At 37.7% G+C, this 26,624-nt stretch overlaps 1 protein-coding gene, 1 non-coding gene and 1 pseudogene across 3 annotated transcripts in view; 2 read left to right on the top strand and 1 right to left on the bottom strand.

Annotated features, from left to right (window-relative positions):
* The window catches only part of LOC140617523 (pregnancy zone protein-like), a 50,347-nt gene extending 30,179 nt beyond the window's left edge, over positions 1-20,168 (top strand). For both annotated transcript variants that reach the window (XM_072799095.1, XM_072799096.1), the window contains exons 18-36: positions 4,996-5,131; positions 5,538-5,766; positions 6,268-6,394; positions 6,619-6,740; positions 6,957-7,008; positions 10,054-10,137; positions 11,057-11,233; positions 11,526-11,613; positions 12,604-12,760; positions 13,145-13,219; positions 13,490-13,667; positions 14,286-14,506; positions 15,392-15,610; positions 15,782-15,912; positions 16,287-16,377; positions 17,111-17,179; positions 17,550-17,652; positions 18,935-18,976; positions 19,632-20,168. In XM_072799095.1, the coding sequence (XP_072655196.1) occupies positions 4,996-5,131; positions 5,538-5,766; positions 6,268-6,394; positions 6,619-6,740; positions 6,957-7,008; positions 10,054-10,137; positions 11,057-11,233; positions 11,526-11,613; positions 12,604-12,760; positions 13,145-13,219; positions 13,490-13,667; positions 14,286-14,506; positions 15,392-15,610; positions 15,782-15,912; positions 16,287-16,377; positions 17,111-17,179; positions 17,550-17,652; positions 18,935-18,976; positions 19,632-19,654 (2,324 nt within the window). In that variant the 3' untranslated portion in view covers positions 19,655-20,168. The remainder of the gene's footprint in view (positions 1-4,995; positions 5,132-5,537; positions 5,767-6,267; positions 6,395-6,618; positions 6,741-6,956; positions 7,009-10,053; positions 10,138-11,056; positions 11,234-11,525; positions 11,614-12,603; positions 12,761-13,144; positions 13,220-13,489; positions 13,668-14,285; positions 14,507-15,391; positions 15,611-15,781; positions 15,913-16,286; positions 16,378-17,110; positions 17,180-17,549; positions 17,653-18,934; positions 18,977-19,631) is intronic.
* On the bottom strand, positions 8,943-9,803 carry LOC140617524 (ORM1-like protein 2 pseudogene; annotated as a pseudogene).
* Positions 20,169-22,471: 2,303 nt separating the features above from the next.
* Positions 22,472-22,662, top strand: LOC140617746 (U2 spliceosomal RNA). Its single transcript, XR_012017925.1, has one exon. It is a non-coding gene; the product is annotated as a U2 spliceosomal RNA (small nuclear RNA).
* The last annotated feature ends 3,962 nt before the right edge of the window (positions 22,663-26,624 follow it).

Below are 26,624 nucleotides of genomic sequence, written 5' to 3' on the forward strand. Positions count from 1 at the left end.
GAGTCCCACATCAGGCTTCCTGCATGGAGCCTGCTTGTGTCTCTGCCTCTCTCTCTGAGTAAATAAATAAATCTTAAAAAAAAAAAAAAGAAAACCAAAGTGATTTTGATATATTGGACAAAATAGAATAATCCAACTTTCAGCAGATATACTACTAGTCTCCTTGTGTGTTTCAAGTGTATCTGGAAAGGGAAATGAGGGAAAGTTGGAAAGATTCTGAGTATTCTTTTCTATTTCTGTCAGGTCTAGAGAGAAGTCTCTCACTGCATGTTTGTATAACTACTAATCCTACTTCCTAATAAGAAATGTGCTGTAAAAAGTGTTTCTTAAAAATAAACACATATTTTAACACAGTAGAAATCAGTTACCAAAGAAGATAAAGAATAAAGTTCTAGTTGACAACAGAGAAGTGACTAAGAATATTCCCTTAACAGAAAGAAAATTTTCTGTACAGGGGCACCTGAGTGGCTCAGCAGTTGAGCATCTGCCTTTGGCTCGGGGCATGATCCCGGGGTCCCGGGATCGAGTCCTGCATCAGGCTCCCTGCATGGAGGCTGCTTCTCCTCTGCCTATGTCTCTGCCTTTCTCTTTGTGTCTCAAATAAATAAATAGATAAATAAATAAATAAATAAATAAATAAAAGTTTTTCTTTTAAAAAAGAAAAGAAAATTCTGTGTATGGAAAAAGAGCACTGTGCTAAGAGTAAAGGGACATATTCTCATTATACTCCAACATGGTAGGACATATGGAACTTCAAAAATTCACAGACTCATAAGCTATCAAAGGCTCAATTTCTTTGATCCTAAATTAAGAGTGATAAAGTCACTGAGCATATATGTGAGCATAAATGAAGAAAATAGAATTATGATTCCATGAATAGTATGTTTTTTAAAAAAAATTGTAAAGCACTATTACTTTATGTTCATATTCCTCTTGATACCAAGTAGGTATTTTCTTGTCAATCCTAAGAGAAAACATGGTCATAGAATGATCAAGAAAACCTGAAAACAGAGTACCTTCATTGCATTCCTTTTTTCTTTTAAAGATTTATTTATTTATTTGTGAGAGAGAGACAGAGAAAAGGAGGAGGCCCATGTGAGCAGGGGGAGGAGTAGAGGGAGAGGGAGAAGCAGACTCCTCTCTCCTCAATCCCAACCCTGAAATCACAACCTGAGCAGAGCAATAACCAAGAGTGGGACGCTTAACCAATTGCGCCACCCATGGGCCCCCATCATTACATTCTTATCCCACATACTCTGTAAGGCTCTATGCAAATTTTGCAGTTGTATTTATCACCTATCCATTCTTTCCTTTCTTTTTTTTTTTTTAATTTTTATTTATTTATGATAGTCACAGAGAGAGAGAGAGAGAGGCAGAGACACAGGCAGAGGGAGAAGCAGGCTCCATGCACCGGGAGCCCGACGTGGGATTCGATCCCGGGTCTCCAGGATCGCGCCCTGGGCCAAAGGCAGGCGCCAAACCGCTGCGTCACCCAGGGATCCCCCATTCTTTCCTTTCTATTCTTAGTAACCCCAGCTTAGTCTTGTGTCTCATTATTTCATAAAGAAATGATTATAAAAAGCATCCTAAAAAAAATAAAATATAAATGAAAACCATCCTAACTTACCTTTCTTGCCTCCAGTCCTTTTCCACTTCAATCTGTCCTCAATACTGTGAAAGGTGTCATCACCCTTAAACTTTGCTTTTATCACGTCACATATTTCTCATAGACAGTCACTATTTCCAGAATTCATAGAATTACTGTCCTTGAGGTTTGAAAAAAGAATGTCCCATGTTATTATTTTATATATGTATAAAATATAAATGTATATATTTATCACATTTATATTTATATATTTATACCTGTAATCTTTATATATCTTTTGATCTCTGAAGTATTGTTATTTTTAAATCAAGCTAACTCCTACTTTAACAGATCTAATTTATTTGTCCTAATCTTCAAGGTGTTTCATTATATAATTACACCTACTATTTCCTCAACGCAGCCCTAAAATAGATATCCTACTCCATTTTCCCTATGGAGCATCCTTTCTAACCTCGGTGTGTGTATTCGTTAAGCCATTTCCATCAAATACCTCTTCCATGTTCCTCTGTTTCTCATTCTTCAATGATCATCTAAAAGTCTACTTTGGTGAAGTCTTCTCTGGCTAATCTAAACTTCACTTTTTGTCCTTCACTGAATCTCTACTCTCTATAACACATACTTAACTGTTTCCTAGGGTTTGTGTCCATATCTTACTCATTGTAAAATAAAAAAGCATTTCAGAAATCCTCTTGCTGTAGCTACTCTTCATTCTTCTTGTTTGATTCTCACTGCAAATGGAGATCACGTGCTTTCAGCATTAAAGCAGCATTTGGTGCATTAAATTACTCTTTATTCTTTCCTTTACCCATTGAATAATCAGCTTATAGAGAGCTACAATTGTTTTCATGTATAGAGAAAAATACATTTTTTATAAATTTATTTTTTATTGGTGTTCAATTTGCCAACATATAGAATAACACCCAGTGCTCATCCCATCAAGTGACTACCTCAGTGCCTGTCACCCAATCACCCCCACCCCCCTCCCACCTCCCCTTCCACCACACCTAGTTCATTTCCCAGAGTTAGGAGTCTTTCATGTTCTGTCTCCCTTTCTGATATTTCCCACTTATTTTTTCTCCTTTCCCCTTTATTCCCTTTCACTATTTTTTATATTCCCCAAATGAATGAGAACATATAATGTTTGTCCTTCTCCGATTGACTTATTTCACTCAGCATAATACCCTCCAGTTCCATCCACATCGAAGCAAATGGTGGGTATTTGTCATTTCTAATGGCTGAGGAATATTCCATTGTATACATAGACCACATCCTCTTTATCCATTCATCTTTCGATGGACACCGAGGCTCCTTCCACAGTTTGGCTATTGTGGACATTGCTGCTAGAAACATCGGGATGCAGGTGTCCCAGTGTTTCACTGCATCTGTATCTTTGGGGTAAATCCCCAGCAGTGCAATTGCTGGGTCGTAGGGCAGGTCTATTTTTAACTCTTTGAGGAACCTCCACACAGTTTTCCAGAGTGGCTGCACCAGTTCACATTCCCACCAACAGTGCAGGAGGGTTCCCCTTTCTCCACATCCTCTCCAACATTGGTTGTTTCCTGCCTTGTTAATTTTCCCCATTCTCACTGGTGTGAGGTGGTATCTCATTGTGGTTTTAATTTGTATTTCCCTGATGGCAAGTGATGCAGAGCATTTTCTCATGTGCTTGTTGGCCATGTCTATGTCTTCGTCTGTGAGATTTCTCTTCATGTCTTTGCCCATTTCATGATTGGATTGTTTGTTTCTTTGGTGTTGAGTTTAATAAGTTCTTTATAGATCTTGGAAACTAGCCCTTTATCTGATACGTCATTTGCAAATATCTTCTCCCATTCTGTAGGTTGTCTTTGAGTTTTGTTGACTGTATCCTTTGCTGTGCAAAAGCTTCTTATCTTGATGAAGTCCCAATAGTTCATTTTTGCTTTTGTTTCTTTTGCCTTCATGGATGTATCTTGCAAGAAGTTACTGTGGCTGAGTTCAAAAAGGGTGTTGCCTGTGTTCTCCTCTAGGATTTTGATGGAATCTTGTCTCACATTTAGATCTTTCATCCATTTTGAGTTTATCTTTGTGTACGGTGCAAGAGAGGGGTCTAGTTTCATTCTTCTGCATGTGGATGTCCAATTTTCCAAGCACCATTTTTTGAAGAGACTGTCTTTCTTCCAGTGCATAGTCTTTCCTCCTTTATCGAATATTAGTTGACCATAAAGTTGAGGGTCCACTTCTGGATTCTCTATTCTGTTCCGTTGATCTATGTGTCTGTTTTTGTGCCAGTACCACACTGTCTTGATGACCACAGCTTTGTAGTACAACCTGAAATCTGGCATTGTGATGCTCCCAGATATGGTTTTCTTTTTTAAAATTCCCCTGGCTATTCGGGGTCTTTTCTGATTCCACACAAATCTTAAAATAATTTGTTCCAACTCCCTGAAGAAAGTCCATGATATTTTGATAGGGATTGCATTAAACGTGTAAATTGCCCTGGGTAACATTGACATTTTCACAATGTTAATTCTGCCAATCCATGAGCATGGAATATTTTTCCATCTCTTTGTGTATTCCTCAATTTCTTTCAGAAGTGTTCTGTAGTTTTTAGGGTATAGATCCTTTACCTCTTTGGTTAGGTTTATTCCTAGGTATTTTAGAGTTTTGGGTGCAATTGTAAATGGGATTGACTCCTTAATTTCTCTTTCTTCAGTCTCATTGTTAGTGTATAGAAATGCCACTGACTTCTGGGCATTGATTTTGTATCCGGCCACGCTACCAAATTGCTGTATGAGTTCTAGCAATCTTGGGGTGGAGGCTTTTGGGTTTTCTATGTAGAGTATCATGTCATCAGTGAAGAGGGAGAGTTTGACTTCTTCTTTGCCAATTTGAACGCCTTTTATTTCTTTTTGTTGTCTGATTGCTGAGGCTAGGACTTCCAGTACTATGTTGAATAGCAGTGGTGAGAGTGGACATCCTTGTCTTGTTCCTGATCTTAGGGGAAAGGCTCCCAGTGCTTCCCCATTGAGAATGATATTTGCTGTGGGCTTTTCGTAGATGGCTTTTAAGATGTTGAGGAATGTTCCCTCTATCCCTGCACTCTGAAGAGTTTTGATCAGGAATGGATGCTGTATTTTGTCAAATGCTTTCTCTATCTATTGAAAGGATCATATGGTTCTTGTTGAGAAAAATACATTTATGTCCAGACTCTTTGAAGAAGCAGCAGGATTAGCTTTCCTAGAAGACAGAATAGATAAATGTACAAAGTAACAAGCTGGTGTGTTAAGTTGTTCCAATAATAAACCTTCCCTGAGCAAATGGCCTTATTCTATTTGAGAAATTAGGCAACTCTAAGAAACTCATGATAAAAATGAGGTTTACATTGGGCCCTTTGTACTGTCTTTCCACAGTCCTGCCTCTAGCACGTGGTAGTGCAGGAGCAGTTTATCCAATGGTCATGAGACACAGTTCTCCAGCCGTGGAAGTGAAAGAGACAGTGCGGAAGTACTTCCCTGAGACCTGGATCTGGGACTTGGTACCAGTCGAGTAAGTTGTGTATTGCCCAGAATTTAGTTCAGGAGAAGATGCGACCCATCCTCTATGATTCTGGTGTTCCTCAGCCTTTTGGTTCTGCTCCACTTCTTCCTGGTAAACATTTAGGTTCATAGTTCATTGATCTCAGAGCTTAAAATGCAGTTTTTTCCTAATTTGGTCCTGATATGTCTAAAATCATGGAAAGTAGGAGACTACCTTTGCCCCTAAAAGGAAAGGATGAACTTTCAGAGACTTTGCTAGAAGTGCCCAACCTTGTATCGGGTTTAGTGTTGACCACACTGGGTGACTAGGTTACCAAGCTCCATAATCAGCTAGGGTCTGTGCTAAAAAAATAAAATAAAAAATAAAAATAAAAAAAATACTGACTCACAAGTCTCCCTCTCTTTCCCTCCTCTAGTTTATCAGGTAGAAGTGAGCTGGCAGTGAAGGTCCCTGACACCATCACAGAGTGGAAGGCCAGTGCCCTCTGCTTGTCAGAAATGACAGGGCTAGGCCTCTCCCCCACCATCTCTCTTCAAGTGTTCCAGCCTTTTTTCCTGGAACTCACTCTTCCCTACTCTGTGGTGCGAGGAGAAGCCTTCACACTCAAAGCAACCGTGTTCAACTATTTGTCCCACTGCATTCGGGTAAGGACACTCCTCTGAGAGCGAGCAAAGTGCAAAGAAGAAACATGACCACCACTTAATATCTGGATCTCCTGGGTCATCTCCCAGGGATGGTAGCTGAAGAATGCTGTAGCCAAACTGGGGAATGGAATAGGTGTTAAGAGAAAAGCTCCCTGATTGATCCAAGGTGATAAGGTCATATTCACTGAGGGCTGTTTCCTAAATTCAGACATTAACAGCCACCTGATTACCTTATTATTTTTTTTTCACTCTGACTAAAGCAAACATGTCCTCCTTGTGTTGGCATGAAAGCCTATGCCCTGGGAATATCTCAATTCCATTGGCTTTTCAGTTTCCTATGGGCAACAGCTATACTACAAAGCGTTGGACAGGATTTACCTCATTTGAACAATTCCTCGAAGCCTCTCAGTTGGTTCACATTGTCCTTTGAAGCTCCTTTCCCCTGTTACTGTACCTCTGCCTGTGATCTTTCTCAGATTTGTGGGTGGGTGTGGGGGACAGGTCAGTGTGCAGCTGGAAGCCTCTCCTGACAAGTCGGCTGACCTAGAGAGAAAGAACGAAGAAACTCCCTGTATCTGTGGAAATCACCAGAAAACTATGTTCTGGGCTGTGACCCCAAAGTCACTGGGTAAGTGGTAAAGTTGTTAACAAATCCTACTTCCTATGTTGTAATGATTTCCACTATGATTTTCCACTATGACCCAGATACGTGCTTTTTTTTCTCTTCCTTCAACAATGATGAGCTGAAAGAAATTTTATATATATATATAACTATATATATAATATATCTTCAAAAGGCAAGCCATGCAATATGGAATCGCTGTTTAACTCCTTAAGAATCTTATTCCCCAGGAAAGATGAATTTCACAGCTACTGTGGAAGCCTTGCAGTCTCAGGAATTGTGTGGCAATGAGGTGCCAAGAGTCCCAGAACTTGGACAGAAGGATACTGTAGTCAAGCCCTTATTAGTTGAGGTATGCAGGTATACTTTCTCTGACTCTCAGGGGCCTTATCATATTTTATAGCATTACCCACTATGTCTGGGACAATCACATTTCATTTCCCAAAAATATAGATGTGTTTACAACTCAGTTTCTTACTAACATTTTCTCTTCCACTTTAAAGTGGTTGATGTTTTTCCTATATATTCAGTATTACCTTACTTTTTCACCTTTTTTTTCAATATAAAGCCTGAAGGAATAGAAAAGGAGGAAACTCTCAACACACTCCTCTGTGCAGCAGGTGAGTATCAAAAACAAACAAAATTCTCATGTTAAGCCACTTGCCAAAGTGTATAGTGGCAGAATGCTATTTGGGGGTATATTTTCCTCTGGAAAAAAAATTAGCATACTCTCCCATGTGCAAATCTAAAAATCTTTGATTCAGAACAATTTTTTCCTGATGAAGGCTTAAAGAAGTAAAAAGACTTATCTAAAAGCTCCTGACTAACAATGAGAACTAAAGCTGATGACCATAGAACAGGATTCTTTCCAACACTCAAGCTTCTTCCTAAACAATTTTCAAAGTGTTAAAATATCTGTGTGGCAATAGTACTATTTATTATTCAATTAATAGTTTAAAGATACTCAAGTTTAACTTATGTAAGTTACTTGAAGAAGAACTTCAGGTAAATAACATATATAGGAAACCAATGTTTTATTAATACCATTAATATAATCATATAAAAATTATCCTTAAAATGTTTCACTCTGCACCATCTAGAATCATCTTGGGATGATGCTCAGTGTGCAGATCTCTCTTCTCTATCAGCATCCCCTGATAATCTCATTTAGTCACGGAACTTGAACTAATAACTTTGTACTGGAGACAACAAAATGTACTACTTGGGTCCATGCCATTTTCCTAACTCAAACTCGTTTATTCAGTTGCCCACTAATCATCTGCACTAACAGGCCTAGAGGCTAATAGACATCTCAAAACCAGCATGTTCAAAACTACACTTCTGCTGGTCTCCACAGGCCCACTCCTCCTATGGTTTTCTCCGTCTCATATTATGGAAATTCCATTTTTTTTCTACTTACTTGAGATAAAATCTTTGTAGTCACCCTTTATTATGTTCTCTCTCTTAGACTCCACAACCAAACTATTTTCAAATCTAATTAGCTCCACCTTCACATTATATCCAGAATCTTCCCATTTCTTACCAAGTCCACTTCTACTCTAGTTTTTCCGCTCCTGGATCATCTCAACAATCTCCTAACTGATCTCCTGGTCATCTTCCCTTGATCCTGTACAGCAAGAGGGATCATTTAAAGCACATGTCAGATCATGTGGCTCTTCTGTTCAAATCTTCCAAGAGTTTCCCATGACCTGAAAGTTAGAGCCTATATCTTCAATGTCCCATCCAAACCCTTGCTACTGCCATGACTTCATATCCTGTTACTTTCTCCCTCACCCTCCTCTGGCCACAGTGGACTCCTAGTATGGTCTTGCAACACAACCTGCATGCTCAAATTTCTGGAGTATTTTCACTTCTTGTTCCTTCTTTCTGGAAGTCTTTTCCCCCAGATATCTATAAATCTTACTCCTTGACACATATGAAGTCTTCAATCACCTGTGATTTTGTTTTATCAAAGAGGGGAGCCCGATTCCCACACCCTACACTTCCTGATTTATTTTGTCATACAAGCTCACCCATATTAACTCTCTGCCTTAATTTTCTCTATAGAGCTATATTATTACTATATAGAACTATATATTGCTCTGTAGAACTATATCTCTAACATCTATCATAATAAATATTTATTTGTTATTTTATTACTCCCATTAAAATAAAAACTCTAGGAATTCAGGAAATTTTTGTTTTATCATTGCACTTAAAACAGAACCTGGCATATAGTATGCACTTAATACATACTTATGACATGAGTGTTGTTTTTAAAGATTTTATTTTTATTTATTTACTTGAGAAAGAGAGATAGTAAAAGAAGTAGGAGCCCTCTGAGGAGGGAACCTGATGTGGGGCTCAATCCCAGGATCCTGGGATCATGACCTAAGCCAAAAGCAGACACTTAACAGGCTGAGCCACCCAGGCACCCCAGGAACATTATTTTTTAAAAACACTAATAATAAATATTGACATAAACAATGAAGGAAAAGAAATAAGCATAACATAAGGTATATGTTTATGTTTCCTTATTTACTGTAAGGAAATCTTTTTTTTTTTTTGGAAAGAAAAAAAAGTATCTTTATTATAAGGAAAATACACAGCACAACAGAGCTGGAAAGTGGTGTGGGTAGAAGATCTAGAAAAAAAATCACAAAACAAGCTGCTCAGTTACCAAATGAGCTGTTTAAACATGGCTTCCTGCTATGAAGGAGAGTGATTGAGCCCTTATCTTTCCCACCTTTCCTGATTCAAAAAAATTTGCTCTTAGGGCTGGGCCCCGGGAGCCCCATTTTCCAATCTGTTCTCTTCCTGGAGTTGGGGAAAGGTTATATAGTTCTCGGGTTTTCAAGATACAGAAGACAATACGGAGAAGGAAAGGATGTTCTAGCCCTTTGGTCCAGTGTTATCCCCAGCCCTATCCCTCAGTATTTGTTGATGCCAAAGAGACGAACCCCATGGAATTGGGGTAACTTAGGCAGCAGTACGCTAAGCAATGAGGCTGTGTTGATGATGAAGTGAGCAGCATCATACTTGGTGTAGAAGCTGGCCAGGAGGTAGAGTACAATAGGAGAGATGCTGAGGAATTTGCGGGAAGAGGTAAATTGGAGCCCGTAGTCCATCTGTTCCCAGTGTGTCAGTAGCCGAGCCTTCCCTTGGTCAGGGGTCTCAAAGAGTGTCCCTTTCACTGTATGTAAGAAGACATACATAGCCAAGTTATGGATGACGTTGGTCAGGGTCCAGACAACAGGTATGCTGAAGAAGGGGATGCTGAGTAGAACCACATGCAGCAGTCCTACCAAGATGATGTAGGCCAGATGCCCCGGCTATTCACCATGCGAGTGTTGGGGTTTACTTCGCTGTGTGCCACCCCCACATTCATCCTGCGGCTTCCCCAGCGGGTCCCACTCGAGGCCTACTGTAAGGAAATCTATAAAAATTTAGCACAAACATATATTATTATGAACTTAACTGACATGAATCATGACTTTAGGAGAAACGGGTTACATCAAATAATGTAACTTGGGTTACATTATTATAGAATAGTCAAGAGAAATGACAGGTTGGAATTTGATCAAAAAGGGGGAAAAATTAAAAAAAATAGAACATTTCTCTCATTCTTTTTCCCTCTCTTATATATCTTTGTCTTCTTTCATTAGAAACTGATGTACCTGAAAAGTTGTCACTAAAAGTTCCTTCAGATGTGGTTGAAGGATCTGCCAGGGCGACATATTCGGTTTTGGGTGAGTCGGCCAGCCCAAGGCAAGCAGCTGTCCATCTCATTATTCTAGTGCATGTAGCCTCACCATCCACGGTTAATGAAGACTTCGGGTGTAGGCACTGGATTGAGAGAAAGAGCACTAAGCTAAGAATTGCTTTGTATATTAGTCAGAAAGGGGGTTGGATGGATGTTGTGCTATTTATTCTACCTTGACATACTTGAAGGAATAAGAAGGGTCACCCCTCTCTGCCCTCATCTTCAAGAGATTGACTAAGTGATGATGCTTCCTAATAGTTTTGAAAACAGTTAGCTTTTCCCAGACATGCAGTTCATCAGAAAAGAAGTGCCCTGCCATTATTTTTCCCATCCTGGAATCATCAACTTTATTTTTCCCACTTTTTTCTATCTTTTCTATTTCCTGTTTCTCTTCACCTCTTATACTCTTGTCCTTCCCTCCATAAGTGATTTGACCTCTCACTTAGCTAGTAATCTATCTTCCTATCCCAACAGAAACCAGCTCTGATTTTTTTTTAAAGATTAATTTATTATTTTAGAGAGCTCAAACTAGGGAGTGGGGGGAGGGACAAAGACAGAGGGAGAGAATCCTCAAGCAGACCCCCCACTGAGCACAGAGCCCAACTCAGGGCTGGTTCCTGCACTTATGAGATCATGACCTGAGTGGAAACCAAGATTTTTTTTTTAAGATCTTATTTATTTATTCATGAGAGATACATGGGGGGGGGGCAGAGGGAGAAGCAGGCTCCATGCAGGAATCCTGATATGGGACTCGATCCTGGGTCTCTGGGATCACGCCCTAAGCCCAAGGCAGACGCTCAACTGCTGAGCCACCCAGGCGTCCTGGAAACCAAGATTTGGACACTTAACAGACTGAGCCACCCAGGTACCCCTCCTCTGATTTTTTAATATCTTTCATTCCCCAGGTGACATTCTAGGCTCTGCAATGCAAAATCTTCAGAATCTTCTCCGGATGCCATATGGTTGTGGAGAGCAAAATATGGTCCTATTCGTCCCTAACATCTATGTTCTGAACTACCTGAATGAGACACGACAACTGACAGAGACTATCAAGTCCAAAGCCATCAACTACCTCATCAGTGGTGAGAGATAACTCCAAAAAGAGAAATCTTAATTGATTCCCTAAATATCTCTTTCAGTGAACTCAAATCAACATACGTTTGGTTAAGATTTCATAATCACTGTTGCTTCCATAGCCAATAAAATGTCGGACTGTACTGCCAGGAAATTCAATGGCATTATCAAGCCTTGAAGACATCTTAATAAAATAATAGTTTTCCTTCCTATGATTCCTAACCAAGCTTTTAGGGAAAAAACTGATTAATTCTCCAAAGTCTCTGCTATTTCATAAATCTATGAATACTTCCTCTTCAGGGTACCAAAGGCAGTTGAATTATAAGCACAGTGATGGTTCATACAGCACCTTTGGGGATCATGATGGAAGAAGTCAGGGAAACACTTGGTAAGATCATTGTTTCCATATGTTTGCTATGGGTCCATTCTAATCTGGAATTCTGGAAAGTTCTTTCATTGAAATGTGTTATCCTTTAAAACTCCATATGTCTGTCATTCTACTGTGTAATATCACCATTTTGTGTATGAATACACACCAGCTGTGGGAGCACAATAAATAGCAGGAAAATAAAGATTGCTCAAAATGAAAATATAAGGCAGAAAGTGTTATAATGTGAAATGGTAGTAAGATAAGCTTCTATACTGTGCATTAAGGAAAAGGACAGAAAGAGACTGTGATGATATTAAAATCATTCAGGAGGGCATCTGGGTGGCTCAGTGGTTGAGCATCTGCCTTTGGCTCAGGTCATGATCCCGGAGGTCCTGGGATTGAGGCCCACATCAGGCTCCCCACTCTAGAGCCTGTTTCTCCCTCTGCCTCTCTCTTAATGTCTCTCACGAATAATAAATAACATCTTTAAAAAATAAATAGGGATCCCTGGGTGGCACAGCGGTTTAGCGCCTGCCTTTGGCCCAGGGCGCGATCCTGGAGACCCGGGATCGAATCCCACGTCGGGCTCCTGGTGCATGGAGCCTGCTTCTCCCTCTGCCTGTGTCTCTGCCTCTCTCTCTCTCTCTCTCTCTGACTATCATAAATAAATTAAAAAATTTTTAAAAATAAAAAAATAATTAATTAATTAATTAATTAATTAATTAAATCATTCAGGAGTTGGCAGTTTGGGTTAATTCTGTAGAAACCAATAAAGTTAAGATTTTTAAAAGACGCTCATATTTGCTGAACAAACAAAAGAATATTTAGGGGGTAAGTGTCATTTCCCCACCAATTCTTCCCAAGAATTTCCTCTACTGGATGGCAAAGACCAATGTCTGAGAGAAGAGCACTAAGCTAAGAATTGCTTTGTATATTAGCTCACTAGTTGCCCAAAGTGAGCTTTAAATGTGAGATGGTCCTCACGTCTGTCTCTTCTGTGCTGGACAGGCTCACTGCATTTGTGCTCAAGTCTTTTGCTCAAGCCCGGTCACACATTTTTGTGGAGATGTCACACATCACGAGTTCCCTCACCTGGCTCTCACAAAGACAGAAGGAAAATGGTTGTTTCCAACGCTCTGGATCACTACTAAACAATGCTATTAAGGTGGTGCCATTAATTTTGTTCTGGTCCCTGAAAATAGTGATGTGTAGGAGCAAAGATACACCTGTTGATTCTTCACGTCTTGGCGACATAGCTTTGAGGAAGGATGGTAATCTCTAAAGCTTCTGAAATCTGACAATAAATTAGTAGTTATTTATTGAATTATAAAACCGCATGCAAAAACCCTAATATATTACTGAAAGTGAGAGGAAATGATGTGAGACAGATTCAAGAATTTTCAGGTGGAGGAGAAAGAGGGAAAAATCAATAATGTTGCACAAGAAAAAATGCTTTCTGGTGAAGAGTGTGCAGGGGGAAAGTAGAATTAGCCAACTCTGGCTAATGAATATTGAAGTGTTTGAATATCTCTGCCTCTGATCTTTACAGGGTGGGGTAGATGATGAATTGACGCTCTCTGCCTACATCACCATTGCTCTGCTGGAGATGCCACTGCCTGTCACTGTATGTACCAGCACAGTCCTCACAAATACAAGGAATACAAATCTTGAAACTATGAGTAAAATGAGTTGCGGGTTTTATGTTATTTAATTTTGGTATATTTCACTGGAACATAAAAGACTAGATCCTTCTGGAAACTGCAGAGGAAATTATTCTCTGGTCAGAACCATGATGTTACATGATACATTGTGCCTTTTAATCTGGTGTTAGCCTACCAACAATTCATTAGCCTGGTTCTGCTACCTAAAGATCTCTTTTTAATCTTCCTTATAGCACCCTCTTGTCCGCAATGCTCTATTCTGCCTGGAAAGTGCCTGGGGATCCATCTCAGAGGCCCAAGGAAGTCTTGTCTATACGAAGGCATTATTGGCTTATGCCTTTGCCCTAGCAGGAAACCAGGTCAAGCGAAATGAGCTTCTTAAATCACTAGACAAAGATGCTGTGAAAGAAGGTAAGGGCTGCTATTGCAAAATTTACCTCCAAAATCACCAGTGATTGAAAGAAGAAGGAAGATCCATCATGATTATATCATATCATATATCATATCATATTATATTATTATAAGGATAAGAACAATTACCACGGAGGCACCTGGGTGGCTCAGTGCATCTGCCTTTGATTCAAATCATGATTCCAGGGTTCTGGGATTAAGTCCTGCATCAGGCTCCCTACTGGGAGCCTACTTCTCCCTCTGCCTATGTCTCTGCCTCTCTCTCTCTCTCTCTCTCTCTCTGTCTCTCATGAATAAATAAATTAAATCTTTTTAAAAATTTTTTAACAAAAAAACAATTATCATTGATCCAACACTGTAATTCTGTTACTAACATGGATCATTTTTTCAGTTCACACATTATAAACTATACAGCCCAACTTTTAATATCACGCAAGAATGTAATAGACACAAAGACAAAATGTGATTTGCTAGAAATTTAATTTCCTTTTTTGGCAAAGATTTATGTGATATTTTTACATCAGTTTACCAGGTGAACTCTGATTGTAATGATCGTTCATGAATTAGATTTTTAAACCATTCTTTAAATTTAAGAGCATATTCTTTTCCATTTCAAAGAGGACTCAATCCACTGGCAGCGTCCTGGGAAAGTTGAAGAAGTTACGACATTCTATCAACCCCGGGCTCCTTCAGTTGAAGTGGAGATGACCTCTTACCTGCTCCTTGCCTATCTTACTGCTTCGCCTGCCCCATCTTCAGAAGACCTGTCTGTGGCTTCACGTATTGTGAAATGGATCACCAAGCAACAAAACGCCAATGGGGGCTTCTCTTCCACTCAGGTCTGTGAAGAGACGCTAGGAAGAAAAATAAATATATTACTACATAAACACAACTATATTCTGGGAATTGAATAATTGGATAATATTTTCTAATTCATACTTTCTCCATTCCTCCACCACCAGAAAGATTCCAGCCTCATTATTTTATATATTCATTGTTGCTCTGTTCTCTGTACCGTCGCTAATATCTTTTCTTTTTAATCAACTCTCAAATATAAAATAGATCAATCTTCCTAAAGCAATATTTCATAAACTTAATTTCCTGATAAAGTAAATCTTTTCTTCATACAAAGACTAAAATTATCTAACATGTTATTCAAAACATTTCCCCTCCCCCAGTAAACACGGATACTCCTATCTAATGAGGCTAATCCCACCCCTTTTTCTGGAATTGGCTCTCTCCTTTCTCTGTCTCCACATAATATTTCCCACCCTGGTAGTTCCTGATGCCTCTCTTTCTATCCATATAAACTTTTCTCATGAAACATACATAATTTTATTTCTTCTTCATGGTAGCTTCTTCAGTAAGTCTTCTTATTTACCTTCTCATTAGTAAGTTTTCTCTTACTAATCTAGTTCTGCTTTCTTCTCCTTTCTCTGAATATTTACAACAAATATTGTGTATTGTTACATAAATTTATAAATTATTGAAACAGCCTCTGGTTTATGTCAGCTGTTTGGGTCTAATCTCCATTATGTATAAACTATTTGAATGGGGAGACTTTTTCATGTTCCCCTCAAGTACATAGAGTAGTTTATGGTTAAGAGCAGGGAGGGCTGTGTTTGTCATGAAATAACTCTGAGAGAAAATACCGTTGATCTGATTTACATCCAGTATGATTTTGTTACTTTCTCTCCTGTGATTTCTGCCCCATCTTTTTTCAGGATACAGTGGTAGCTCTCCAAGCCCTGTCCAAATATGGAGCAGCAACTTTCAGTAAAAGGGAGAAAACAACTGTAGTCACTGTCAAGTCTTCAGAGACATTCTCCCAAAAATTCGAAGTACACGATGCCAATCGCCTGTTGCTACAAGAAGTCAGGTTGCCAGAGATTCCAGGGGAGTACAGCACAACAGTGTCAGGATCAGGATGTGTGTACCTCCAGGTGAGACTTCTGGGATTTAGGGAATGCTGCAAATGAGAGAATAGGTCTCAGGAACTACATATGAATCTCCAAGTTGCAGAAGAAATATGAACTAAGGAGAGATATGAATCATCTAGAAGAGACAGACTATTTGCATGCAAAGATAAAAAAGTTTTTTTCAATTTGTTTTAGACATCCCTGAGATACAACATCCTGCCCAAGAAAGAAGGCAAAGTTCCCTTCAATCTGAAGGTTGATACTTTCCCCAAGAATTGTGATGGAGTAGACACTCACAGGAAATTCCAGATTCACATCAACATTAGGTAAATCCTTTTGTAATAATATCTTTTGTAGAATATGGAGAAATTTATTTCCTTTGCTGGGAAACTGCATTGTCCAAAGGCACACAATATGAATATGGAATTTTTGCAAAATTTACTAACAAGAAAATTATCTTCACTCTTACTGAAAAAAACCTTAACATTGAGTGTGTGATGTTGCCATACTAGCAGTGTGAGTTCAAAATAATGGTTTTTTGTAACAAGCATAGCAGAACAAATAGAATGGATGAGGAAGCTGAGTGGTAGTTAAGGATCAGGAACACCAGAAATAAAAGAGAAGAGGGATGGATTTCTGTCTTGGTTGAACTCCAAAGAATTTTGTTTGAATGCCTTGTCCCTATGTCTTGACTTCATAGTTATACTGGGGAACGATCAAGCTCCAACATGGTCATTGTTGACGTGAAGATGGTATCAGGCTTCATACCTGTGAAATCATCAGTGAGAAAGGTAAACCTTAAATATCTTATGGATAGCAAAGCCATGATAAATGCTGACATTTATGCTTGTCAGTTTTATTTCACTGATTGTGTTTTCAAGAGGTTTACTCCCTCAAACTCACTTCTCTAGAGTGTCTTCATAATTTTAATAGTGGATAGCCCTGTTATGCAGTCTCCAGTGTAAGACATATGTCATAGACATGGTTAAAAATGCTCCAGCAAGCCCTGTGACATCCAGATATGTGGAGAGGTACTGAATTATCTTCCTATCATATATTTTAAGAAGGGAAAATATATAATATACACATATGTATGATATAAAAATATATCTCATATACTCATATATACACACATATATATGTGATATTCTTCCTTGTTTATATATATATATATATATATAGCCTTTATATATATATAAAAGCTAATGCTCTCTCTTATATGCATGAAAATGTATATGTTAGAGATAGATTGGATAGGTAGATGGTAAGTTGACAGATGATAAGCAGCTGGACAACAGATACAGGTACACATAGATGATACATAGAGATACACAGGTACAAATAGATGATAGAGATGGTAGACAATAGAAAAAGGGTTTAATAAATATTGCTATTAACCTTGAAGAAATCATAATTAGCAGTTTGGATGTTTCTGAGCAGCCAGTTAGATCACAAGTACATAAAAAGGGCTCTCAGCCGGTAATTTCCTCATCCATATGTCTGGCTTATCCTCTTGGCCAACAGCTCCAAGAAAAGCCTCAGATTCAAAGGACTGAAGTGAGCACCAACCATGTTCTGATTTACTTTGAAGAGGTAAGATTCTGTGACTCTGCTGGACCTGAGAAAACTGCTGGAGGTTCCAACACACCAATCCAGATTCCAGATAATGTTTTACACACACATAGGTGAGGGAAGAGAAAATAGCCATAGAGGGAGATGAAGACTGGACCAGTCAACAAGGCTCAATTTACTACAATTTACTGTTCATAAAATCATCTCTTTTGTCCTCCTTGTATCTGCCACTGAGTGTATGACCTCAGTCTCAAAATGTCCCATGCTTTCCATAGATTTTGGGGCAGATGGATAGCATAACCATAAGATTTGATAAAACCATAGGAAGACAGGATGGTAACTATTCACGATGTTAATCTTTGATTCCAATCCCATTTTCCTGTCTCTCCAGCTAACCAATCAAACTCTGAGTTTCTCCTTCTCAGTGGAACAAGACATCCAAGTTGACAATTTAAAACCAGCTACTGTAAAAGCCTATGACTATTATGAGACAGGTGAGTGCGATTCCAGGGGAGTACAGCACGACAGTGTTGGGGTCAGGATGTGCTTTGAAAGAAAAAAACTGACTAACCTGGTAAAAGTTCACCTTAACTAAATCGAAATTCCACAATCTTTCACTGGAAGAGAAAGTGAGTTTACAGACACTGGATAATCATGTGCCTCCTAAACTAGTCTTAGAAGCATTCTTCTAGATCAATCATAAAGCAATATTAGGATCAGTTCTTTCTAAATTCTCCTATAAAGTTGTTTGTTCTGGTTTGAATTATTCCAGAAATATAAGTAGAGTAGTACTAACTAAAAAGCATCTGAATATTGATTTGTGATATGAGACTTAAAATCTGATCAGTTTTTAAAAGATTTTATTTATTTATTTATTTATTTATTTATTTATTTATTTATTTGAAAGAGAGTGTGCACTGGCGAGAACATGACCAGAGGGGAGGGGTAGAGGGAGAGGGAGAAGCAGACGCCATGCTGAGCAGGGAGCCCACCATGGGGCTTGATTCCGGGACTCTGAGATCATGACCTAAGCCAAAGGTAGACATTTAGCCAACTGAGCCACCCAGGAGCTCCAAATTTGATCCTTTTTGACTTGTGCCTTGAGTAGTCTCACAAAAGTTGGGAAACTCTGTAATATATCATAAATTCTTCCTTTTGCTCACGACTTTGAACTAGAAACCAGTGTCTTAGCAGCTGATCCTATTAAAACTTGACTCCTTCCTGGAGTGTGAAAGAGTTCAGAGAGGAAGTTGTTTAACTCTCCAATAAGGAGAACACAGCTGTGGAGCGGGCCATACATTATCCTATAGATAGATAATCTTTCACTATAAAAGTGAAACTTGCCCCTGAATTCTTGAATTCCCCAAGCCCAATATTCTCCTCCTGTCCCCTCCACCAGTCCTGCATGGTTTAGTACAGAAGTCATTTGCTTTCAATGGCTACATAATTGTCTTTATACTTTCTTTCCTAGCTTATACTTATAAGTATATAAGTATACTTATATATATAAGTATATAATATATAAGTATTATATATTATATACTATATAATATATATAGTATACTATATATACTATATATATATATATAAGTATTATATATTATATACTATATAATATATATATATAATATATAATATATATATTATATACTTATATATATAAGTATACTTATATACTTATAAGTATATATTTCCTAGCTTATATTTGTAATTGCTTGCTCATATGCCTACTACTGAATGTCTTCACCCTTGCTGTCTCATCATTTTGTGTTTCAGAGGAATTTACTATTGAAGAGTACAGGGATCCCTGCAGTGCTGGTAAAGTATAAACAGTAAAGCCTAATGCCAACATAAAGAAAATAAATAAAACATCAGTTGTCTGTATAAGTTTGCTTCTTGATCATATCTTTATCATATTATAAAAGCCCATGGTGTATCATTTAGGAATTTAAACTATTTAAAATGTATTATAGACTTTCTCAGTAGGAAAAGAATGCATGTGAAGAAAAAAAAATGCATGTGAAGTATAATTACTGGGCCTGGGGTGACTCGTTTGCAGATGAACCCAGAAATTTGCCACGTATAAAAACTAAATCATCTAATATTTAGTTTATAGTCTATCCCTAGTGGTGATATATTTATCACCTATGACATTTTTAGGATGTTTCTAAACTTATACTAGTTAGGGTCAGGAAAGCTTTCCCTGTAATTTTCCATATAGCACAGCATGAGAGATGTGATCTACAAGATTTTCCTTTAGGCTGGTTGACAATGTTCATCTTTGACAGTATAGCACTTGCTATGAGACATTCACTTCTCCATTCTAAAATATGAAACAAAAAATAAGAACATACTTAACATTTAAAATAAATTCTATTAAGTTCAAATATTCACAACTGAAATATGAAAAAATCATTCCTTTAGTAGATGATAGAATTTTCCTAATTTTCCCACCTTTTATTCTACTGTTTAGAATCTGGACACAGAACTGTTTAAAAATGGAAACTGTGGACCTTATCAAATGACCTTCTCCAGTTGCAAAGGACTCATCAGGAGAGAAGATAGTGAGAGAAACAAGGGACAGGAATTGGATATATAAAAAATTTATATGTTGAATAAATTCATGACATATACACTTCTACCTTTTCCTTTGTTTTTTTAATCAATGTGATATTTCCCTTCTGAAACATGTATCTATTTCCCTCAGTATTTTTAAAAACACTATAAAAGCTATATGAAAAACTGGCTCAAAACACTACAGATTAATCAAAATGGAATTCCAAAATGTGTTCAAGTAACCCACAGGAAGATAGGCAAAATATAACAATCTTTCCAAATACTGGAAACAATCAAAATGTGCCCTAATATGTGAATGGTGATACTAGTGGTACATTCATGCCATGGAATATGACTCAACAATAAAAAGAAACAAGCTGTTGATCTACACAACTATTTGAATGGATCTCAAAAATATTATGCCTGGTGAAAATAAAGCCAATTTCCAAGATCATACTGTATTATTCTTTTTATTTAACAGTCTTGAAATGAAAAAAATTATAGAAATGGGAAAAAAATAGTGATTTTCAGGGATTAGGGATGGTAAGGCAAGAGGGGATTGACATGACTATAAAGGGATAACTTTAGAGAGATCTTTGGGGTGATGAAGTCCTGCATATGTTTCTTTACAAGTAAAATATTTGCTATTCTTTAGCTTAATAAAATGTTTTAGTAACTACTAAAGGCAGGGCCCCTGGGGGTCTCAGTCAGTTAAGTGTCTGCCTTGGACTCAGGTCATAATCCCAGGGTCTTGGGATTGAGCCCCCCATCAGGCTTCCTGCTCAGCAAGGAGTCTACTTATCCCTCTCCCCCGCCCTCCACCCCCTCATGCTCACTGTCTCTCTTTCAAATAAGTGAATAAAATCTTCTTTGAAAAATTAAAAAAAGAAACTACTATGGCTGGTTCCTCCCATCTCTCTGTTTTTATCTTTTTTTTTCCTGCAATGCTGTTTATTATTTTCTTTGAAAATAAACTTTGAAATCTTTCGTCAAGTTAATTGTCCCCATAATCATATTGGGTACTGTTTAGTGTTGCATTGAATATAAATCAAGTTATAATAATTATGAATATCAGTAGTTTACAATATTTAGCCTTCCCTATTCAGATATAGTTTTATTTTCATTTATTCAAGTCACATGAAGTGAATTCTAAATTTGATTTACTTTCTGAATTTGGACTGAACTACAAAGTTGAAGGTTAACTTCATGAATATACATAGTATGCTAAGTTGAAAGCATAAAACAATGTATACACGGAGACAAATTTAAAAATATGTGCAAGAATAAGATTACAAGATAATGAAATACTAGAACAATATTTTTCATTTGTTGATAGAAACCATTGAAAGAGGGATGCCAATGAGGGTGGCTCAGTGGTGGAGCATCTGCTTTGGCTCAGGGTATGATCCAGGGGTCCTGGGATCAAGTCTTGCATCAAGCTTCCCACAGGGGGCCTGCTTCTCCCTCTGTCTCTCTCTCTCTCTCTCTCTCTCTCTGTGTGTCTCTCATGAATAAATAAATAAAATCTTTCAAAAAAAAAGGAACCATTGAAAGATTTGAAGCAAGAGAATATTTCATCTTAAAAGCCATCTACAAAAAGCCCACAGCAAATATCATTCTCAATGGGGAAACACTGGGAGCCTTTCCCTTAAGATCAGGAACAAGACAGGGATGTCCACTCTCACCACTGCTATTCAACATAGTACTAGAAGTCCTAGCCTCAGCAATCAGGCAACAAAAAGGAATAAAAGGCATCCAAATTGGCAAAGAAGAAGTCAAACTCTCCCTCTTCACCGATGACATGATACTCTACATAGAAAACCCAAAAGTCTCCACCCCAAGATTGCTAGAACTCATACAGCAATTTGGCAATGTGGCAGGATACACAATCAATGCCAGAAGTCAGTGGCATTTCTATACACTAACAATGAGACTGAAGAAAGAGGAATTAAGGAGTCAATCCCATTTACAATTGCACCCAAAACTCTAAAATACCTAGGAATAAACCTAACCAAAGAGGTAAAGGATCTATACCCTCAAAACTATAGAACACTTCTGAAAGAAATTGAGGAAGACACAAAGAGATGGAAAAATATTCCATGCTCATGGATTGGCAGAATTAATATTGTGAAAATGTCAATGTTACCCAGGGCAATTTACACATTTAATGCAATCCCTATCAAAATACCATGGACTTTCTTCAGAGAGTTGGAACAAATTATTTTAAGATTTGTGTGGAATCAGAAAAGACCCCGAATAGCCAGGGGAATTTTAAAAAAGAAAACCATATCTGGGGGCATCACAATGCCAGATTTCAGGTTGTACTACAAAGCTGTGGTCATCAAGACAGTGTGGTACTGGCACAAAAACAGACACATAGATCAATGGAACAGAATAGAGAATCCAGAAGTGGACCCTCGACTTTATGATCAACTAATATTCGATAAAGGAGGAAAGACTATGCACTGGAAGAAAGTCTCTTCAATAAATAGTGCTTGGAAAATTGGACATCCACATGCAGAAGAATGAAACTAGACCATTCTCTTTCACCATACACAAAAATAAACTCAAAATGGATGAAAGATCTAAATGTGAGACAAGATTTCATCAAAATCCTAGAGGAGAACACAGGCAACACCCTTTTTGAACTTGGCCACAGTAACTTCTTGCAAGATACATCCATGAAGACAAGAGAAACAAAAGCAAAAATGAACTATTGGGACTTCATCAGATTTGCATAATAAGAGTTCATCTTCAATTGCTTCTCAGTCTTTTGGCTAAGATCAAGTGTAGTATCTGTTCTTATCAGTTTAATATCTGATACATCCTCTATCCGAGGACAACATATTAAATGGATTTTTGGAATTAGGAGATGGAATAGGAGCTTGCCCCATCCACTCCAAGCATCGACCTGGTATTGCAGTACTTCCAGGAACGGTGCACCCACCTCAGGAGAAATAAAGGTTGCTTAAAAATAAAAATAAATAAAAAATAAAAGTTCACCTTCTAGGCAAAGGGAAGAAGGAAATTTTTGCTGATATCCAAATACACAGACCATTTGTTTAGAGCTGGGCTTTCTTTTTTATACATAATTAAATGGTTTAGCACATCTCTCTTCCACATTATACAATTCCACACTTTAAAAAATTGTTTTCTGGGGCACCCAGGTGTCTCAGTCAGTTAATTGTCTGCCTTCAGCTCAGGCCATAGTCTCAGCGTCTTGGGATCAAGCCCCATGTAGGGGTCCCCACTCAGCGGGTAGTCTGCTTGGCCTTCTCTCTCTCCCCCCAACTCATGCTCTTCTCTCTTTTCTCAAATAAATAACTAAAATCTATTTTTAAAAAGAATAATTAAAAAATTATGTTCCTCTCATCTATAACTCAGACATCTTTGAAAACCAAACCTGTATCTTAATCACATTTGCAGCCTGTTCACTCAGCACAGCACCGTGACTATTGTAGGCACTCAGTGAAACAAAGGAGCGACTGAATGGGTCACTGGCAGAGTGAGTATATTCCCACAGGTAGCTAGGTAGAGGAGAAATGGATGAACACAAAGTGTTGGAATACATGAATAAAGCAAATGAGCTACAAGGGTTGCTGGAGAGGAAGAGATAGGGGGATGCGCTAAGTGGGTGATGGGCATGAAGGAGGGCACTTGAAGTAATGAGCACCTGGTGTTTGTATGCAACTGATGAATCACTAAATTCTACCTTTGAAACTAAAAAAGAATAAAAATAAAAGAACATAGAAAAAGAAAAGAAAATGAGCTAGAAACACCATTTCAGTCAAATTGTTTAATGCTTCACAAATATTTTATGTGAAAGATTTTCATACTTCTCCAAAGTCAAATAAATGAGGAGGAAACAGAATTTTGGTTATTCATTGGCACTTTAAGCAAAACTTGTTTAAAAGTAATTTTATATATTCACCAAGCTCTAAGAGGAAAATTGTTGCCTCTGTCTTGCAAAACTAGCTGTCAGCAATCATCAAAAGGGCAAATACACATTATATCCGTTGTGAGTTCAACTGTGTCACAGAAAAAGATATGTTGAAGTCCCAAATCCTGGTATCTGTGAATGTGACCTTATCTGGAAGTAGGGTTTTTGCTTCGCTCTCTGCCTATGTCTCTGCCTCTCTCTGTGTGCCTCTCATGAATACATAAATAAAATTTTTAAATAATAATAATAATCTTTTCACTACTGGCCCAGTTTACCTAATCCATTCTTATTTGTCTTTTAAATTAGAACAAACAGGTGCACCTGGGTGGCTGTCAGTTAAGCGTCTAACTTTGGCTCAGGTCATGATCTCCGGATCCTGGGGTGGAGCCCTGTGTCAGGCTCCATGCCCACTGTCGGGTCTGCTTGAGGCTCTCTCTTTTCCTCTGCCCCTCCCCTCGCTTGTGCTCTCCCTTCTTCTCTCTCTCTCTCTCTCTCACACACACACACACATAAATAAATGATAAAAATCTTTTTAAAAAAATAAAATAAGAACAAATAAATGAGCATATTCCAAATGATTGAATGGTAGAAGGAGAAGCCAAGAAATTTTCTTTTTGTTTTATATATTCCCACACAGTTTAATAATTAAATATCTTGTTCCATAACTTAAACAAAAATTAAGATGAGATATGGGGTCTAGTTTTCACATCTAGTCTTCTGCCATGTTTATAGCTTATCTCAAAAAAGAAGAATCTCTTCTTGCTGTTAAAATTCTCCAGGAGAATTTTCTCATATATTTCTCCTTTGGTCATAAGGAAAATAAAAAGATTCATAATACAAATATATAAATTCATGAGTCATTAATATTGCTGAACTTCAAGGTACATTTGGGGGAAAATGCTGATCTATAGATATTTATCTGTGCTAGTACCTCCTTCAAGGACTATTTGTTTAGTACTTAATACAAAGTAGAAGTATTCTTGTAGACCTTTCATCTTAGTGAATTTAAAAATATAAAAGTAGTCATTGTTACTTAAATAACAACAGTATGCAAAATATCTTTATGCTTTTCTCTTAATATTCTCAGGCCCTTTTCTTATAACATTTAGGAATCAGAATTAATGAGATAATATTAAAATAAAGAAGTCAGTCGGAGAAGGACAAACATTATATGTTCTCATTCTTTTGGGGAATATAAATAATAGTGAAAGGGAATATAAGGGAAGGGAGAAGAAATGTGTGGGAAATATCAGAAAGGGAGACAGAACGTAAAGACTGCTAACTCTGGGAAACGAACTAGGGGTGATAGAAGGGGAGGAGGGCGGGGGGTGGGAGTGAATGGGTGACGGCACTGGGGGTTATTCTGTATGTTAGTAAATTGAACACCAATAAAAAATAAATTAAAAAATAAAAAATAAAAGAATACTCAAGCCACTAAATGCAAAAGGTCTGCAAGGATTCAAGTTATTGTTGAACAAAGCTTGGCCTCAGAAAATCCATGCCAAGATCTAATGTGTGTTTAATCTGACAAAATGAAACTTGTCATGTCCAGTAAATGATCTTCGATTACCCAAACTCTGTTAATATATAAGCCACACAAAAGATTTTCATCCTCACTACACTTGGATATCACTTGGCTCAGAAATTCTATCCCAAAGATACAAAGCAGCTGAATATAAAATTAAATTGCTTCTTTTTTTTTTTGAAGATTTTATTTATTTATTCATGAGAAACACAAAGAGAGAGAGAGAGAGGCAGACACACAGGCAGAGGGAAAAGCAGGCCCCATGCAGAGAGCCCAACATGGGACTCGATCCCAGGTCTCCAGGATCACTCCCTGGGCTGAAGGCAGGCATCAAACTGCTGAGCCACCCAGGGATCCCAAATTGCTTCTTGATATCAGGCATAAAAAAGAAAAGATTAAAAATAAAAGAGAATGCCTTTGCCAATTTGTGTAAAATCTTTTAAAATTTATAGTAGGACTCATAGATGAATATTATTAACTATGGTATCTTATTTTAACAAATTATTCATCACAGTATAATTTTCAAAAAGAAAATATATATTCATATATATACATATTTACTTTATATTCTCAAGCAAACATAAAGTGAACACATGTCAAAGATTTTATTTAACCCATTAATTAACTAACCACTAAGATGTTATAACTATTTCAAAAAACATCCAAAATGCTCAGATATTTACAGACAACTTAACAAAAACTATTAAGATAAGAAGGATAGGTTAGGTATAAAATTAAACAATATAAAATATGCCATAAAACCTTTGGGGTTATTTGTTCCACGAGACAGAAATTATTTGCATGTGTACCTGACAAAAATCAATAAGTAGCCTCACGGAGTCTGGAAACTTTCATTTGTAGTAAATAATGAAATGAATTAAGTATATTTTCCCTGATAATCTTTAAGTGACCCTTGCCCCCAAGTTGTACTGAAAGAATGTGCAACCTCCTATTTTTGCCTTATTGCTGAGTTTCTGATGGTTTCCCCTCTCCAAAGATCATTCTTGACTTAAAAAAAGAGGAGTGGCAGTCTCATTAGATCTGTACTAATTGTTTTCATAAGTGCTAGGAGGGTTAATCGGCCATGTAGGCCTCCTGGATTTTGTCTGCAAATCTTGAGCCTTCAGTATTAAGCAACTACCAAAGCCACATAATTACCTTTTGTCCAGCAACTTTCATGAGGAATCTTGGTTTAGACCTTTAAGACCCTCTAGGACCTACTATTTCACCTATAGTACCCACAAAGTTAAATGAATGTCTCTCATGTAAAAGTCCCCCAATTCCAGGGTCCTTGGCTTGCAAGGAAACGATCTTACTTATACTTGTGAGACTGAAGCCTTGTAAGTCAGGTACCAGGTCAATTTCATAAAAGAACTTTGTACGCATTGACTCCACCAATACTTCTCAATAGTGAACTTATCATGTCTGATTGAATGAAAATTAAC

This window comes from Canis lupus, chromosome 25 (genome assembly GCF_048164855.1).
Source record: "Canis lupus baileyi chromosome 25, mCanLup2.hap1, whole genome shotgun sequence".
NCBI lineage: Eukaryota > Metazoa > Chordata > Mammalia > Carnivora > Canidae > Canis > Canis lupus.